Source organism: Squalius cephalus (genome assembly GCF_949319135.1).
Source record: "Squalius cephalus genome assembly, chromosome: 14".
Lineage (NCBI taxonomy): Eukaryota > Metazoa > Chordata > Actinopteri > Cypriniformes > Leuciscidae > Squalius > Squalius cephalus.
This window is the reverse complement of record NC_137135.1, coordinates 34,309,270-34,324,338: the sequence shown is the minus strand read 5'-3', so window position 1 is coordinate 34,324,338 and position 15,069 is coordinate 34,309,270. Positions and strand designations below refer to the sequence as shown.

Sequence of the window (15,069 nt, the reverse complement as noted above, 5' to 3'; positions counted from 1 at the left end):
GAAACATAAATGTGTTATGTTGTCACATGACCTCACTGTTTATCACATGATCCCATAGCGTTGGACAATTCCCACGCAAAATGAACCTAGGGCTTAATAACACATGGGTACTGACTCGACCGTTCTCTGGGATGTGTTTTCATGCTAATCGAATGTACCCAGTTTTAGCTCGAACCACTGATTAGCTTATAACGCTAGTATATAGGGCATAGAGTAAGTGAAAAGAAATCGCTAGTTAATGCCACTAACAAGGCTCAAAATAGCCAGTTAATGTATGCAAACCGATGTCTTTCTACATGCAAACCGAAGCATTGAGAACTTTGTAAGTGTACAGACAGTTTAATAAGAAGATACTTTATGAAGACAGTACACTTCACGAACTTTGGAAAACAGTCTCGACCAGTCGAACGGCTGGGCAAAAAAATTGATTTTTCGATTAATCGTTTTTTAAAATATGGTCGATTCAAAATCGATTCTCAAACGCCACGAATCGATTTTTTTCCATATTTATTTATCCATTACCCAAAAGCTATTAGGCTACCCAGAATTAGTTTTCCTCCACTGTTCATAGGCTTGCAAACTCCATTTTATAGCTAATGCTGTGAGATTTTATCTTTGTTTTACCTCAACTAGTGCTGCACGATTAATCAAATCGCAATCGCGATGTCAAGCCTACGCAATTATATAACGTAAATGTCCTGAGTGTGACACAGAAAGACTCGCGCTGATATCGTGCGTGCGCACAAGACAGTCCAGAATACAGTTCTCTTTCGCGCTTGAACGAACAATAACACACACAATTATGCCAAAATGTATTTTTGTCGAGTATCTTCATAACATAAGAGCAGTCTTATGATGAACGTGAAGAGTTGTGACTCGTGACAGAATGAGGCGCGTGTGAGATCCGCGTCTCTGTCAACAGCGGCTGGTCTTAAAGGGACAGTACACAGTAGCCACTAATTATCTCTGTCGTTAAAGTTAATCAAAGAACAAAGGGAACAGAGAAAAATATGGAAGCTTGTTTCCGCCACAGAATAAAACATTTTAAGAGATAACTGCGACTTTTTATCTCACAATTGCGAGTTTGCATCTCGCAATTCTGACTTTATTTCTCAGAATTTCGAGATATAAAGTCAGAATTGCGTGAAATAAAGTCGCAATTGCATCTTATAAAGTCAGAATTCTGACTTTTTTTCTCGCAATTGCGACTTTATATCACGCAATTCTGACTTTATAATACGCAATTGGGAGATATAAAGTCAGAATTGCATGATATAAAGTCGCAATTGCATGTTATAAAGTCAGAATTGTGAGATAAACTATTCTGAGGTAAAAAAAAAATAATAAAAAAATAAATAAAAAGTCCGTCTTTTTTTCCCCTTAGAATTGGACTTTATATCTCACAATTGTGAGTTTATATCTCACAATTCGGAGAAAATATGTCAGAATTGCGAGTTATAAACTCGCAATTGCGTGTTATAAAGTCAGAATTGCGTGATATAAAGTCGCAATTGCGAGAAAAAAAGTCAGAATTCTGACTTTATAAGACGCAATTGTGACTTTATTTCACGCAATTCTGACTTTATATCTCGCAATTCTGACTTTATAACACGCAATTGCGACTTTATTTCACGCAATTCTGACTTTATATCTCGCAATTCTGACTTTATAACACGCAATTGCGACTTTATTTCACACAATTCTGACTTTGTATCTCGCAATTCTGAGAAATAAAGTCAGAATTGCGAGATATAAACTCGCAATTGTGAGATAAAAAGTCGCAATTATCATTTACATTTTTTTATTTTGTGGCGGAAACAAGCTTCCATAGAAAAACACTCACTGCTCTTGACTAAAGAACTTATGTAACTTTAATAAGGATTAGTCTATATATAATTCATAATTAATGCAGCGCAGGCTGTTTGATAACTTTATTCAATTTCTGCATATGTCCTACCTGTTAGACAGGAAGGGCACAGGTAAATATGATTCTGTTTTAATGTACCCAAGTGTACCTAAAATAAAAAGAGTTTAATATACAGGTTTGTAGCTCTTAATTTCTTTTTATTAATTAACCACTTGTAAACTTATGTTCACTTTTTTTAAAATAAATATAGGATTTGTATTAAATATATATTCATTGAGTCAAATCGAAATCGAATTTAGAATCGAAATCGAAAATCGAATCGAGAATCGAAATCGAATCGAATTGAGAGCTTGCGAATCGAAATCGAATCGAATTGTAACATCTGAATCGACACCCAGCCCTACGAACGAACATGTAATTTCACAAACGTAATTCCTATCGACCAGCTCACTTAGCACGGCGTTCGTGGTTCGACTGGTCGAGACTGTTTTCCAAAGTTCGTGAAGTGTACTGTCTTTATAAAGTATCTTCTTATTAAACTGTCTGTACACTTACAAAGTTCTCAATGCTTCGGTTTGCATGTAGAAAGACATCGATTTGCATGTATTAACTGGCTATTTTGAGCCTTGTTAGTGGCATTAACTAACGTTAGCGATTTCTTTTCACTTACTCTATGCCCTATATACTAGCGTTATAAGCTAATCAGTGGTTCGAGCTAAAACTGGGTACATTCGATTAGCATGAAAGCACATCCCAGAGAACAGTCGACTCGGTACCCATGTGTTATTAACCCCTAGGTTCATTTTGCGCCGGAATTGTCCTTTAATTCCACTTATCTCTGAAACAAATATTATTTTGCTTTTTCTTTTGGTCCTCCTTGTGGTTTCGTCAGTTTAATCAGATAACAAGTCATGATAGAGATTAAAAAAGTGTATATAATATTCGCAGTTCTTTTGTCATGTGGAAACTGACAGGTCAGGTCGAGCGCATTGCATTGTGGGATACACGATTTCATTCCCACAGTGTGCTCTGGTTGAACGCAGGGTCATCAGGGTACTTCATGTACACAGAAAAATTGCTTATTGTGCATGCACTTGCTTATTGCACACAGTGAACATTGATATGACGTTGAATAGACTACTAGTATTGCGTTGTGAATTTCAGAACTGGATCAGATGGGCTCAGACTGACCGTAAGCGTGGGATGGGGTGCATGCAGCATCTGAACGGATCAGGAACGCTTCCAGCGAACAGGTGAGTGGAGATCCCTCTCCATTTCAGACACTCCTCACACTGAATCCACGTCACATCCCTGTGGACAGAAGAAACCCGTTAATACAGAGTGTGTTCTGATGTTCTGAGGAGATCTTATGATGCAGGTTTGTTCATATGTTGATGTATTTCCAGTTGAAACAGAAAGTTGGGGCTTGTCCCTTTTAAAAAAAATAGCCACTAGCCATTAGTTCAACCATGATTTATTGCGTGTCAAAGGCAGGTGGTGTAGAGTTCATCTTTATAGGCCAAAACCCAGAAACAAGATGAAGATGAAATCATCTTGAAGTCAATGGGGTTTTTGGTATGCGTTTTTGCGTTTTAGTTCTTTTTTAACTTTAGTTAGTGTGTAATGTTGCTGTTTGAGCATAAACAACATCTGCAAAGTTAAGGCCTGTTCACACCGGGACGAATTTCGCGCGCGATATTCGCCGACGTTTAACGCCTCGTGACTAAACAAAGGGCGCCAATGTGAGTGTGCACACCGGCGCGAAAAACGCCACGCGTAAAAGCGTCATTTTTTAAAAAACGCCTCGGGTTCGTTTTTTTGGTTTGACGCGCTGCGTCAAAAACTATCCAACCAATGAGATTGGCACTTTTGTTCACGTGTCTGGAGCTTCTGAAGTTACAGTAAAACACAACTTGGGGGCGCTCAAACACAAAACGGTCTTGCCGTGCACACATACGTAACGGCGAAGAAGATATACACCAAATAGCGTCTACACTGCCGGGAAGAAATAAGACGAGGAAGATGCAAGGCAAGATGATTGTAGAGCTGCTGGTCTCGTTGGTGTCGGAACATAAAAAACTATATGACAAACGCGACAGCGACTACAAAAATCTTGATAAAAGAGAACTGTTATGGAGTGGTTTCTGTTTTACATTAAGCGCCATCTAATGTCAGGGAATGAATTTGCATGTTCACTCGGCTCATCGTCAGCGAAAATCGCTTGGGTGTGAACACAGAAAAACGCGTTGAAAAACGCTGGCGAATAACGCGCGCCGATATTCGTCCCGGTGTGTAGGGCCCTTTACAACGCTCAAAGTTCAAAGCAAAGGGAGATATTTGCTTTAAAAGAAAATGCTTTTTAAGAACTACAACAAACGGCTGGTAGAGACTACACCACATTCCTCCCGGGTTAGTGACATCACCAACCCTAGAATTTACATAAACCCCGCCCCCTGAACACGATTTATAGATTATCAAGACAGAATATGCTAATCAATGACTAGAAGATAACTACACATCAGCTTCATAAATTCATCAACTAACCATTCAGAAATGTCCTGTTGCTTCTACATGTCGTCACTTCTTCTTGAGTCTCTCCATCATTATGCGCGTTTCCATTACAGATTTGCGCAAAACTTTTGCGATTTTTTCTAAATGTCGACAAAAAACTATTGCAAAATGATGGCGTTTTCATTAACCGATGTTATGCGACTAAAACTTCATTTTTTCCTCTCGCGATAAGTTAAATCATTCCTAAAACCATGGTGACTGACGTTGGTAGGTTTACTTATATATCCCAGCCACTGCACTGGCCATTATTATTAATGGAAGGAGACGTACAGTATGTGTGTTATCCAATCATTAATGGTAAGGAACGACCCTTATTATACTTGTGAGCGGCACATATGAGGTGTTTCTGGCTGTTTCTCCCTCATTTCTGCTTCGAGGTCTTGATTGTGGCATTTCTTTGAGGTTTAGAATCCATTATTCCTGTAATTCTTCTGTCTTTTATGAATTTAATAAAGAGCTCTGTCTCGTCTTCTGTCCAAACACACTGTGTCATCTACGTCAGCTGACCTGTAAATGCACAAAAACTGTTTCCATTGCAGTTTTGCAAAATATTTATTTTTCGAATTGCCTGAAAAACACCTCATGCGAGCGTAAAAACTTTTTTGCGATAAATGGGAGTTTTTTGCGAAATTGACGTGTTTTCAATTCGCAATTTCAATTTGCGCAATTTGAAGGGTAATGGAAACGTGGCTATTGCCTGACTCCGGTTTGAACATAAAAGAGGCTAAAGGTTTTTGAAATGTTCAGGGCGTGTCTGTGAGAGGTAATCGGAGCTGCTAACACACACACACACAGACACAGACACACAGACAAGCTCTTAAAGCTCTGTCCGCTGTGCCGGGATCAGCAGCTCATTTGCATCTAAAGGGACACACACACAAAAACGGTGCGTTTTTGCTCACCCTCAAAAAGTGACAACTTTAACATGCTATATAAAATGATCTGTGGAGTATTCTGAGCTAAAACTTCACAAACACACTCTGGGGACATCAGAGACTTATTTTACATCTTGTGAAAAGGGTATTATACCACCCCTTTAAATGGCTTAAATAAGGTCTGTGCTGAACACTAGTGTTTTTGACTTCTGCCGATTGTATTTATACTTCAATATCCATATCAGAATGAACAGAATGTGTAAGAATCATCAACTTTGATGACTTCTGTTGATCACAGAACTTATTTTCTGCAATAATCCAAAAGCCAATGGAAAAATCCTATTGGGCTTTGTCAATCCTGCTGTAAAATCCAGCACTACTGATGTTTTGCATGCTGGGGGACCATTTTTTATTATTTTGCAAACATTATAAACATCAAACATTTAAAAAAAAAATTGTTAGATAGATGCTAAACCTTGATGCAAATGTGTGATCAATCATGCGAGTCGCATTGCTTTAGATGTTGCATGGTTTACTCACAGATATCACAGATGTATTGCTGCTATAACCCTTGCTATCACTTTATCCGTGTGATTAACAGTTTCACATTTCTCAGCGCCGCCCACCTGCATTTAACAGCTCAACTCGACCTCTGTCATCACAAGACGCCTTTTCTCTGAGTGTTTTCTGTGATGCATGTATGTGCGAGGTTTGTGGTCTAACAGAAAATTGTCAGTTTTTAGTAAGCCAAGTTGCACCATCTCTCATTTTTTACCCACAAACCCACGCTTCAGAGAGGCTGGTGCTATTCTGGCCATCTGACTGACAGATGGTTAAACTCTCACCAAAAGAGCAACGCAGATATGAGAAAACTGTTGTGTGAACATTTTTGGAGGAAAACAATCATACACTTCTTGTTCTTCCTCCTCTTCATCATCCTCTTCCTCGTTTTCCTCAGTATCTCCTTCTTTGCTTTCTCTCTCTAAGGCTTGAAACTCTCTCTCTTTTGCTTTCTTTTCCTTCTTTTCACGCCAGTAGTCATTCAGTTTGAGACCAAGAGCAGCAAGTGTAAGTCTATGAGAAAAGCAGGAAAAAATGCGGTTAAAATGGAAATATTAATGTAAAAATGACAACAATACAATATATGTATTTAATATATGTATACATTAAATATATATATATTGTATGTATGTGTATATTGGTGCTGTCAAATAGATTAATCACGATTAATCGCATCTAACATAAAAGTTTTTGAATATGTTTATATAGACACCACACATATATGTATGTGTGTGTATGTGTATATACAAATGTTTACACACATTTACAAACTTCTGTTAGATCCGATTAATCACGATTAATCGATTTGACAGCACGAGTGTGTGTGTGTATGTATATATATATATATAAACACAATTCAAAATATTTTATATTAAATATAATATAATTTTTTTTATATTTTTATCTTATTTTTAATATTTTAAAGTTGATCAGAACATATGTTGCACACCCACCCACACATATATATATATATATATATATATATATATATATATATAAAAATATATCCACAATTAAAAATACTTTTTTACATATTTTACTTTTAATATTTTAAAGTTGATCACAACATATCTGTTGCATATACATTATAAATATTTTATATAAAATGTATATTCATTTGAATTTTTAAAAAATATTTGATTGTATTTTATTTTTAATATTTCAAAGTTGATCACAACATATCTGTTGCATATTATTTATATACAATTAAAAATATATATTAAATATAAGATCATTTTTATTTTACTTTTTGAAATTATATACAATTTTAATTATATAATTATTATTTTTTATATGAAATTATATGAAATTAAAAAATTTTATAAAATAAAAAATGAAAACAAAAATGTACAGACATTTCTTTGACTTATATAGTTAACTCTGTTTCAGTTTCAAGTTTATTTGTCATGTATGCAAATGTCAGTGACAATTTGCACATTGAAATCCTTAAATTGAGGCTGAGGCATTCTACAATAGTGCAATATAAACACAATTTAGGGAGAAAACAGTAAAGTTTATATATGCAAAAAAAAAATATATGTTTGTATGTTTGCTTTGTATATTAAATAATAGGATTAGGAACTACTTAAACCCATTGTTTTGAATCTGAATCTAGTGAGAATGTCAGTCCGGCATTCAAATGAGGATCTGAGCCAGTGTGGCGTCACATGTGAATGTTAATTGTGAGCGGCTGAAATGCACCTGTACTCTTTGGTGTACTCAAAATCCTGCTTGTTATGAGCAGGTTTGAGGAAGTTACACTCAATCACTCCGATGACCCCGACCCCTGACCTTTGACCTGATGACTTAAAGGAGAGAGAAAGAGAAAGTGATGAGTCAAAGACAATGATACTTACACCAAATTGACAGTTATTGTCTTAAAAATCTGTTCAAGGTTTTCTACACTTTTTAAAAAAAAAATTTGCCCAATATCTGTGAAATCTTGAGGAATGGATAATAATAAAATGAAATGTATAACAGGCATTTTAGCTTGTTATTAATGAATCCAGTACCTTGATTTGGCAGCCAACCTTCTCATAGGCCTTTATCAGTCTGTTTTTATGGTACATCATAATTCCAAAGTGCTCCTTGTTTTTCAGGTTGAATCCAAAAGTTATTTTCACTCTCTCGTTCTGAGCGGTTGCATTTAAAGGAAACGTACATGTCTAAACGAGCAGGACAGGGGAATGTTGGGAAAAGACTAAACAAATAACCAAACTAAAACAATGATATTCCCATTTTCAGTTGATTCACATTACTTGCTTTGCATGTAAAACACAGAAACAGGTTTTGAGGGGAAATGTAAGGATACAATGAATTGGGGTTTATAGACGTCGTTCTCAATCATTGACAGACTCTTGGCGACCAGCTTAGTCTGAACTTTCTTCTGTCTCAAAATGATCTGAATCCTGGGCTTCAGGTAAAGTATACTGAGATACGCCTGCAGTGACAGAGAGAGGAATTACAGTGCATTGGTGTTAGTGTTTATGTTTCAAAGGGCTCATATCAAACTGTCCTTGAACTTTTGAGATAAAACACATATTCAAAAGTTCCTCCCTGATCCAAAAAAAAAAGAGTATTTATAGATACTAAGCTGCAAAAATGACTCCTTCAGAACTTTTCCACATTTAATACATTAACGCATGTATCAGTTTTCCACTATAATCCAAAAGCCAATGGAAAAATCCTATCCACCGTATTCCTGATGATCTTACTGCGTTTTGAACTATGGGTGGCACTTCCGGTTTGGGGAACTTCCATTCAAAAAGGCTGAAACAAATCATTTCAAATCATAAGGTTTCCCAACAAATAAAGCGGATCCGTCAGTTTGACTGGATGCGCTGTCAATTTTCCTTCATGATTTACTTTCAGACATCATGAGAATGACGTTATACTTTAACGTGTTATAACAAGAATATCTATGGCAAGAGCTCTTTTCAGTCGCTGCTTTCTTTTCCTCGTGATTATTTTCTTTTTTCCCTTTGCAATCCGCTGTAAAAGTATGAAAAAGGACAACATATCCTGCACATTTGTGCTCTGTTCTCCCAAATTTAATTTACGATATATTCCATTAATAATTCACTGGAACGCACGAAGAATCTCTCGTTATTCTCATCAAATCCTCACGTCGCTTTCCAGGTTTGTTTTCACAGGTAAATGCAATTTATAATCTGTCAAAATGACGGAAATCACTTTGAAATAGTATCACGTAATGCTGAAGTTAATGAACATTTTTGATTAAGGCAACTTAAGCTACATAATACAGACTACAGTGCTATTTAACCCGTCCGTTATTGCAGTGGAAAGACTCGCGCTTTTGGGGTTATTTGATCTGTTGAAATACCTTGTTGATGCTTTTACACTTTTAAATGTCCTTTTAATGTTCGATGCTTTAAGTGCGAGTAGATTAATGTCATCTCACTGTGACACTTTTTAACGTATTGCGTTCATAGAGCGAGCGTTTCACTGATTGTTTACTTCTTAACGGAAGTTACACCCATAATTCGCGCAAAGCGTCATGGGGCGCAGGAATAAGGCGCTCTATAAGAAGGAAAGGACTGTAAATTATTTCACATGTGAAGACAGTGTTTACATTTGGGGAAAATATTTTGTAACTATAAAAAAATTCTCCAAATTGTGAAGACTGTAGCTCTGGCTTTCATTTCATTTCATCTCTGCAACACAAAGTTAAAGCCTCAACTTTCACAACTGTATTAACGTCCTCTCAGCGCCACCTAAAATTCACACACACATTTGCATTCACACTGTAAAACAACCACAGGCCATAAAAATCAGGAAGTTTCTTGCTCTGTTGCCCGTGTCTCTCTCTCTCTCTCTCTCTCTCTCTCGTTCTCTCTCTCGTTCTCTCACTCACTCTGAGAGAAAACTCCATCTCAGGAACGTTGTTACTGTCTCTCCGCTGCCTGTAATCTCTCCTCCATTTTCCCTGCATCTCCTCCGTTCGGATCTCCGGCAGACGGATGTCCTCCGCATCGGTGTCGAAGTCAAACTCTGGATTTTCATCTTTATTTCTGTAGTATAAAATGGAAAAGGTTACATTTACAGAATAGACTTCCATCATGCCAATCCTCAATTGCTCATTTCAAAACGTCATTTAAGAGCTAGTAATGGAGGCTTTAGCCATTTATAGCACTAATTATTTATTTATAGCACTATTAATGCAGTTATTAGAGAGAGGGAGAGAGAGAGAGAGAGAGAGAGAGAGAGAGAGAGAGAGAGAGAGATTAAGTGTGTGTGAATTAACAGTGTTTCTACTAATAGTGAAACTGTAAGTTTATCTGCTTCAAGAACAGCGCTGTTATTTCCTCGCTAGAGAGAAATGTCATGTAGCTTTTAAAGCGTAACTCTCGCCAAAATGCAACCTAGGCTCTTTTTGTGAATCTACCCGAGGCAAACTTACGTTTAAAAGCATAATTAGAATGGAAACGCCACTTTTAAGTTTGACCGTATTTTCGTTTTCGGTCAAATTGTCTTGTGAATGGGAGTGCTTGGGGCACGATAGCAATGATATGATAAAAATCGCTGTTTTTAAAACACTAAGAAGGCTCGACACAACATGAAACTGTGCTGGAAGTCTCACCAGAGGCTCTACACATGAACTCCAGCATTGAGAACAGTGTTTGTGTACACAAAGTTTACTAAAAAGAAAGATTTTGAACAACTCACTGAAGCTGTGTCCGCCGGCATTTTGACAGTCAAAAATAGTGGATCTTCGAATGCAACGTAACCAGGAGGAGAGTAAAGATGGAAAGCTCCTAAAGCTTAGTTCCATATAAATTCACGGATAATTTGTTGTTTTGTCGTTAGTGAAAATCAATATTGACCTTGTATTTGAAAAAGGATCCTCATATAAGAAGCAATACTAAAATTCAGAGTCAGTTCATTCACATTCGGAGGTCGACTATTTTTGACTGTCAAAATGTCGGCGGACACAACTAATGTGAGTTGTTCAAAATCTTTCTTTTTAGTAAACTGTGTACACAAACACTGTTCTCAATGCTGGAGTTCATGTGTAGAGCCTCTGGTGAGACTTCCAGCACAGTTTCATGTTGTGTCGAGCCTTCTTAGTGTTTTAAAAATAGTGATTTTGATGCTATGATAGTCGTGCCCCAATCACTCCCATTCACAAGGCAATTTGACCAAAAACAAAAATACGGTCAAACTTAAAAGTGGCGTTTCCATTCTAATTATGCTTTTACACGAAAGTTTGCCTCGGGTAGATTCACAAAAAGACCCTAGGTTGCATTTTGGCGAGAGTTACGCTTTAAGTTGCTAAACTATTTTTCTATTTACTATATTTCTGTGTGAGTGTGTGTCCGTACTGTATGTGTGTGCGTTTGAGTGAGAGAGTATGTGCTTTTGTGGCGAAAAACATGGAAATAAATAGTTGTTTTTATCCTATTGTTCACTATATGTATTTGATTGGTCAGTGTCGTTGTGAGTTTTGGTTCTTCTGCTGTTGTCGGCTGTAAAGACCTTTGAAGTAACTGAAATCATTTGACGGAGTGATATGAAACTATAATGCGGTCAAGACCTGCTGGAACTACTTTAGCCGTGAGTTTCGCTGAAAATAACCGCACACCGTTCATCAACCAATCAGATTCAAGCATTCAGCAGCTCTGTAGTATAACTTTTGGTCTGACATTTAGAAAACATTCAAATAACAGAAGTGCATTTTCTCTATTAAGCACATTTAAAGTTTTATCCTAATCGACTTAAATTTACATTGCATTCAAGGTCACAGTTTATCACACCTTATCAGTTTATCAAACATACTTGCATGTTTGTATTTAATCTAGCAAGGAAAGTGTCTAATAAACATTGGTACTTACTAATTAGTCTTCTATGCATGTCTCCTCTTCTCTAGCTTGCTTTCTAATATAGCTTTAATCTAGAGAATTGCATGCTTTTTGTGTGTTTAAAATAACTTGATTTGTTAAACTAAGCAGTTCAGGGTTATATTCAAAACAAACACAAATCAGGAGTGTGTTGTTCCGGCAGAGTCCGTGCATTCCCCTGTGCGCAACATTTAAATCACATGCAAATGAATCCCGAAACTATACATAATGGTTCTTCTGTCTTGCATTTGCTCATTGACGTCATCTCCATCTTCCACTACGACTCTGGCACAAAGTAGTTAGTAAAGTGCACTGTGCCACAGACCTGCGGATGTTCCAGATGAGTATCTTGGTTCCTTTCTTTCCCTGAATGGAGTCCAGCTGCTCTTGTAGCTCAGACTCGCTCTGGAAGAGAGAATATTTCAGGATGGCTCTCAGGCTGGCCTCCGAATCCTCCGTCACCACCAGCGTCTGTGAGATGGGAGTTAAGGGCCATGCTTTGACGGACATGAACGTCCGCTTAGTCTGCATGCATAGAGTGCAAAACATGCAAAACAAATCCACGCATCTGATTTTTTCTTTAGAATTGCATACAGAAAAATGTTAAACTAGTCGGATCTTGGGCTGAGAGATCCGTACTGGATTATACGAACTGAAGGATATTGGTCTGTTGGTTGAAGGGGGCGATGGGTACGATCACGGCCTGAGCTTTAATAGCCTGTAAGAAGCTTTGAGACAGCAAGCCTACGCTCTGACAGCCTCCGTTCTTCGTGAAGATCAGAGCATCTCGGCCCAGACGCATCGAGCCCGATTTAAATCCGTTTCCGTACACACCGATGGGCTGATGGCTGCTTTTACTAGAGCCTTTCTCTGTGAAGCCAAAACTGCAAAGAGAAAGAAAGATTCAGCTTCACCACCCTTAGAAATGTCTCTCCTCAACAAGAAGTGTGATTTAAGGCGTCACTGGTGTGTGTGTTTTCACGCACCTGAGCATTTTGTGCAGTTTGTTGGGCGTCATTCCACTGCCATTGTCCATAAAACTGAGGCACAGCTGTTCTCTGAGTGTCACAACATCTATCCAGATGTTCTTGGCTGTGACGCCCGGGTCAGATGCATTATCTACGACGAGAATTGACATTTTTCAAAGAATTTGAGGAAAAAAAATATACAGTTGCATTATTGACATGCTCAACGTTTGCCTTATTTTTTTCTTTGGCAATGCAATTTGACATGAAAATCATTTTCCCTTTTTTTCCTCTTAAACTGCAAGCGGTTGCAAAAAATGCAGAACTCTAAATATAACCTATAGCCTACAAACTAAAACCAGACACACAGACGTTTAACAGGATGTAGAGGGGAAACTGCAAGCATTAAGACGGATTTTGTTAAACCTCATTTCTTGATTATTAAGTGATGAAAGATAAGCACATTTCGAGATATTTCACCATCATCTCCATGTTATGAACGCCAGTTTCCTGTCTCTAACGGAACTGAGATCCGATCCTGAAAGTGTCACGCATTTCCATCAGCACGAACCATCTATCTATCACAGCAGAGTAACCACAGGTGTACTTCATCACATTAACTGTCAACATGTTTCACAACACAAAGTGACACGATACTTTTCAACACTACATCTATAGTTTCAGCTTTTGTTTTGCTTGTAAAGTGCGCATCTTTGCATTAATGCAACTTGCTTTAATATTTATGCATACAGCATTACATTTATATAAGTTTAAGCATTCACTGTGACACGAACCGATTATCTTAGTTTTGCTTGCAACAGAAATGATTTTTTCATCAAGGTCATTGACACTCAGACATGTGTTCAAATCCACGCAGCGAGTGCACTTGATACTAAGATCTAAAATGCATTATGTGTGTTGCGTTTTAACATCACTCCATGAATTATGATTAAAGCGTTATTTTGCGCGCAACAGGTGCGCATTTATTGTGCGCAATAGATTTCGCGGAAGTTTAAACCGAAAGCATCGCCGGTTGTTCCTGATCATAAATGCACGAGTGTTTCGCTCACCGATGAGTTCAGCGACTGCACTGAAGGGCCATGTGTGACTGGTGGAGTTGCTCTCCAGGTACGACGGGCTCATCTATAAAACAACATTACGCAATATAATACAAGTAAAGTATATGGTAGTGCGTGAGAAAGACTTTAGAGAAGATAAGAAAGATACACACAGAGCTCAGCCGGATCCCGTGTTCGCTCAGTCTCGCCATCACGAGGGTGAAAACACACACACGTCAGATGAGAAGAAGAAGAGATGCAGATGGTACATTCTTCATCCGTGCAGCACGAGCGCTTCCTCCTTCAGCGTGTGTGTGTGTGTGTGTGTGTGACGTGACACTCCCATCCAGAGCCGCACAGAGCACAGCTTTAGCTAGTTTTTTTTGAGTGCTGTGTCTTAGACATAACCCATATATCTTCATAAAAACAAAGGACATGCACATTTATTTCACATTTTTTAATCATACAATTTATTGATGTTTTGTAATTATATTTTAATATACAAATGTGATTAATTAGTTTTGTAATAACCAAACAGTGTTTAAGTAATTATACAAAATTAAAATATATTTTTTAATAAAATGCATAATACAAAAAAGTGATACTAATATATGTGTGTGTGTGTATAGATAGATAGATAGATAGATTAGTGTGTGTATATATCCACACATATATAGACTAAATATATTAGTATAATAATATATATTATCATACTAATATATAGTATGATAATATATATATATATATAAAGATAAAGATAGATATGTATATATATATATGTGTGTGTGTGTGTGTATGCATATATATGTATGTATCACATTTGTTTTTATTATGTATTTATTAATGTTATTATTGATGTAGAAAATACATTTTAATAATACCGTAAATAAATATATTTTTTATTTTGAAAGTCAAATAATTATTAAAGAATTAGAAAAATTATTATTCTAATAAAATAATATAAATATAAGATAAATTATTTGCAATTATGCACATCATTTGTAATCCCATTATATCATTTGTATTATATCATATATTAATATGATTACATTAGCCAAAATGACAGGAAAAAAAAATGTTTTCAGAGATATTAGCTATAACAAAAATGGATGTCTCTTTGGATATAATGGCACATATTATTGTTTGTTTGTTTGTTTGCTCTCTCTTTTTCTGTGTTCACTGTATCTGCAGCTCATAATAAGGTCTAAAGCTCATTGTGTGTTAAAACAGCTGAACATTTTTGACTTTCACTGCACATAGGATTTTGAGGATTTTATCAAACCCTTTAAAAGCACAAGCATGTCAATTCAAATC

The 15,069-nt window shown here is 36.8% G+C and overlaps 1 protein-coding gene across 2 annotated transcripts in view; it reads right to left on the bottom strand.

Moving 5' to 3' along the window:
* Nucleotides 1-14,160, bottom strand: part of LOC307170776 (MORC family CW-type zinc finger protein 3) — a 23,712-nt gene extending 9,552 nt beyond the window's left edge. For both annotated transcript variants that reach the window (XM_079892071.1, XM_079892072.1), the window contains exons 1-11: nt 13,929-14,160; nt 13,768-13,840; nt 12,719-12,851; nt 12,396-12,616; nt 12,058-12,205; nt 9,749-9,905; nt 8,186-8,314; nt 7,887-8,006; nt 7,576-7,679; nt 6,223-6,387; nt 3,059-3,178 (exon numbers count right to left, since the gene is read on the bottom strand). In XM_079892071.1, coding sequence (XP_079748197.1) covers nt 3,059-3,178; nt 6,223-6,387; nt 7,576-7,679; nt 7,887-8,006; nt 8,186-8,314; nt 9,749-9,905; nt 12,058-12,205; nt 12,396-12,616; nt 12,719-12,851; nt 13,768-13,840; nt 13,929-13,967 — 1,409 coding nt within the window. In that variant the 5' untranslated portion in view covers nt 13,968-14,160. The remainder of the gene's footprint in view (nt 1-3,058; nt 3,179-6,222; nt 6,388-7,575; nt 7,680-7,886; nt 8,007-8,185; nt 8,315-9,748; nt 9,906-12,057; nt 12,206-12,395; nt 12,617-12,718; nt 12,852-13,767; nt 13,841-13,928) is intronic.
* Between the last annotated feature and the right edge of the window lie 909 nt (nt 14,161-15,069).